Raw genomic sequence first — 3,778 nt, 5'->3', positions numbered from 1 at the left:
TGTGGATCACAACAAACTGTGAAACATTCTTAATGAAATGGTAATACCAGACCTCATTACTTGCCTCCTGAGAAACCTGTATGCAGGTCAAGAAGCAACAGTTAGAACTGGACATGAAACCACAAACTGGTTCAAAATTAGGAAAGGAGTACATCAAGGCTGTATGTTGTCACTCAATTTATTTAACTTATATGAAGAGTACATCATAGGAAATGTCAGAGTGGATGTATCACAAGCTAGAATCAAGATTGCTGGGAGAAATACCACCAACCTCAGATATACAGATGATATCACGTTAATGGCAGAAAATGAAGAGGAACTAAAGAGCCTCTTGGATAAAGGTGAAAGAAGAGAGTGAAAAAGCTGCCTTAAAATTCAACATTCAAAAAAAAAAAATCATGGCATTTGGTCCTATCACTTCATGGTGAATAGATGGGGAAAATGTGAAAAAACAGTATCAGATTTCATTTTCTTGGGCTCCAAAATCAATCCAGATGGTGACTGCAGCCATGAAATTAAAAGAGGCTTGCTCCTTGTAAGAATAGTTATGACAAACCTTGGCAATGTATTAAAAAGCAGAGACATCACTTTGCTGACAAAGGTATGTATAGTCAAAGCTATGATTTTTCCAATAGTCAGGTATGGATGTTCTGAGAGTTAGACCATAAAGAAGGCTGAGCACTGAAGAATTGATGCTTTTGAACTGTGGTGTTGGAGAAGACTCTTGAGAATCCCTTGGACTGCAAGGAGACCCAACCAGTCCATCCTAAAAGAAATCAGTCCTGAATATTAATTGAAAGGACTGATACTGAAGCTGAAACCCCAAAACTTTGGCCACCTGATGTGAAGAGCTGACTCATTGGAAAAGACCCTGATGCTGGGAAAGATTGATGGTGGGAGGAGAAGGGGATGACAGAGGATGAGATGGTTGGATGGCATCACTGACTCGATGGACTTGAGTTTGAGCAAACTTAGGGAGATAGTGAAGGGCAGGGGAGCCTAGCATGCTGCAGTTCTTGGGGTTGCAAACAGTTAGATGCAATTTAGTGACCGAACACCAACAACAACTGTTTATGAGGAAGAGCTCTCCTTTCCTACCTCCAACGCCATTCACATTGAAATAATCATTGTCAGTAGCTCATTATATATTGTTTATAATTTTTCCTGTGCTCACTTACACCTACACACACATATACATTTTTTTCATTATATAGGTTTTGCTCTTTTCCTTAATGACCAGCATAAGCACTGATCTTCAACCTGATTTTTTTCTAAACTAGCAGTAGCCTGCCTGCAATAGGTCTTGCCAATTCAATCCATCAATACCTAATTCAGTCTTTATTTGCTGCACAACATTACACTGAAAAATATGTACCTTTCTTCCATGATTAGTATTCAAGTTATTTCTTTTATTTTATTCACCACAACACATAGCACTTAAATACGTGAAATCTTATGTTTTGGCATTTATACATCTGTAGTCTAGATTTTTTGGAGAAGGAAATGGCAACCCGCTCCAGTACTCTTGCCTGGAGAATCCCAGGGACAGGGGAGCCTGGTGGACTGCCATCTATGGGGTTGCATAGAGTCGGATACGACTGAGGTGACTTAGCAGCAGCAGCAGCAGTCTAGATTTCTAATAAAGGAATCTCTCAGTCAAAAGTCATATAAATGTATCATTTTAAATGAAAACTACCAAATGGCCTTGTGGAAATAGTGGAGTAGATTCTTGCTACCAGTAGAAAATAATGAATGCATCACTACATACCAAAAAAGATCTCTTCTTCCATCAGTGGCATGGAATGAAACTGTTAACATTTCACCTGCATTGAAAGGAACTGCCTTGGCATTCTAATTTTATTTCATTTACTTGACCAATCATGATGCTGAACATTTTCTCCATGCACCTTTGGCAGTTTGCATTTCCATCTTTGTAAAATGCCAGTTCATTTAGTTGACACTTACCTATTGTTTTTCTCATTGTGAACTTTAGACTTATTTGAATATTAGGGATATTATCCCACTCTTTGTTACAGGAGCACAAATATTTTCTCTCTTTTTTATTTGCCTTTTAATATTGTTTGTCATACTTTAAGCTTTCCATTATAACTTCTATTTTTCATGTCTAGATTAAACATGATTCACAGATGTATGACTGTACAATATTCACCTGAGTTCTCTTCTAGTATATTTATACATTTATATTCTCACACCATCTCTGTATTATTTTAAAGCCACTCTCATGTCACAGAGAACAAGATTGAAGCAGAAAATTATTAAAGAACTGCCCATTTCTCAGATTATCTTGAAGAGACAGAGCCAGGACTCACATGAAGCTTCAGATTTCCAGGCTAGTATTCTTTTTACTAAGCATTCTGTACCAATATCTATGGTACAATATAAGTAGAGTTCTACTTTACCTAGCTACTAAGCAATTCTTCCTTTCAAATTTCATACTGAATGCAGTTTTCACCTCTTTGTTCCTCAAGCTGTAGATGAGGGGGTTCAACATGGGGATCACCATGGTGTAAAAGAGGGAAATCACTTTATTGATATCTAGAGAGGAACTTGAGCTTGGTCGAACATAATTGAAAAAAAGGGTTCCATATAAGATGGATACAACTGCCAGGTGAGAAGAACAAGTAGAGAAAGCTTTCCTCCTCCCATTGGCAGTCTGGATCCTCAGGATGGCCACCAAGATGCAAACATAGGAGATCATGATGGTCAGGCCACTGAGCACTCCTATTGCTCCAGCCAAGGTGAAAAGCACCAACTTATTGATCCAGGTGTCTGCACACGCAAGCGAAAGCAGTGGTGAAATATCACAGAAAAAGTGATTGATAACATTTGGACCACAGAAGGGTAAGCAAAAAGTGAGACTCGTATGAGTCATGGTGCTTATAAGAGCCACAGCATAAGGGCCTATAACCAGCTGCACACAGACCCTCTGGGACATAATGAGTGTGTACAACAAGGGCTTACAGATGGCTGTATACCGATCATAGGCCATGGAAGCCAGCAGGAAACATTCAGTGGCCACAAAAAGACCAAAGAAAAACATCTGTGCAGCACAACCCATGAAAGGGATGCTTCTTTTCTTTGCAAAGATATCACACAGCATCTTGGGGGCAATGGAAGAAGAGGAACACAAGTCTACAAAGGACAAGTGGCTAAGAAAAAAGTACATAGGAGTATGGAGTCTGGGATCAATCCATATGAGAGTGATCATCCCCAAGTTACCACCCAGAGTGGCAAGATAGACAAAAAGAAGAATGAAAAAGAGAACAATCTGCTGATAGAGATGATCTGCAAGGCCCAAGAAAAGAAATTCAGTCACTGCTGTCTGATTCTGATCTTCCATTGGTCATCTGCAATCTGTTATAAGAAAGATTTTTATTGATAAAAACAATCATTGAGTTACAAATAACATATTAAGCCAATAAAAGGTTCTGTTAACTAGGTCTATAATAGACAATTACTGAAACACTCTGGAACTAGAAAATAATATTCCCAGATTCTAAGTTAGGCTTCCCAGTTTGTGCAGTGGTAAGGAAGCCACCTGCCAATGCAGGAGACACCAGAGATGTGGGTTCAATCCCTGGGTCATGACGACCCCCTGGAATAAGGAATGGCAACTTGCTCCAGGATACTTGCCTGGAAAATCCCAAGGGCAGAGGAGCCGGATGGACTACAGTATGGGGTTGCAAAAGTCAGACATGACTGAATGACTGAGCACACACACACATACTAGATCCTGGCAGTTTGTGCAAAGATCCTG

At 39.5% G+C, this 3,778-nt stretch overlaps 1 protein-coding gene across 1 annotated transcript; it reads right to left on the bottom strand.

Moving 5' to 3' along the window:
• Positions 1-2,291: 2,291 nt before the first annotated feature.
• LOC102404111 (olfactory receptor 5G3-like) lies at positions 2,292-3,409 on the bottom strand. The gene has a single exon (XM_025266300.2). It carries the CDS (start codon positions 3,359-3,361, stop codon positions 2,417-2,419), a length of 945 nt encoding a protein of 314 aa, XP_025122085.2. The 5' UTR covers positions 3,362-3,409; the 3' UTR covers positions 2,292-2,416.
• Positions 3,410-3,778: the final 369 nt, after the last annotated feature.

The sequence above is a fragment of the Bubalus bubalis genome, chromosome 16 (assembly GCF_019923935.1).
Source record: "Bubalus bubalis isolate 160015118507 breed Murrah chromosome 16, NDDB_SH_1, whole genome shotgun sequence".
In the NCBI taxonomy this organism is placed as follows: domain Eukaryota; kingdom Metazoa; phylum Chordata; class Mammalia; order Artiodactyla; family Bovidae; genus Bubalus; species Bubalus bubalis.
The sequence above is the reverse complement of the archived record's forward strand: the minus strand, read 5'-3'. Positions and strand labels throughout refer to the sequence as shown.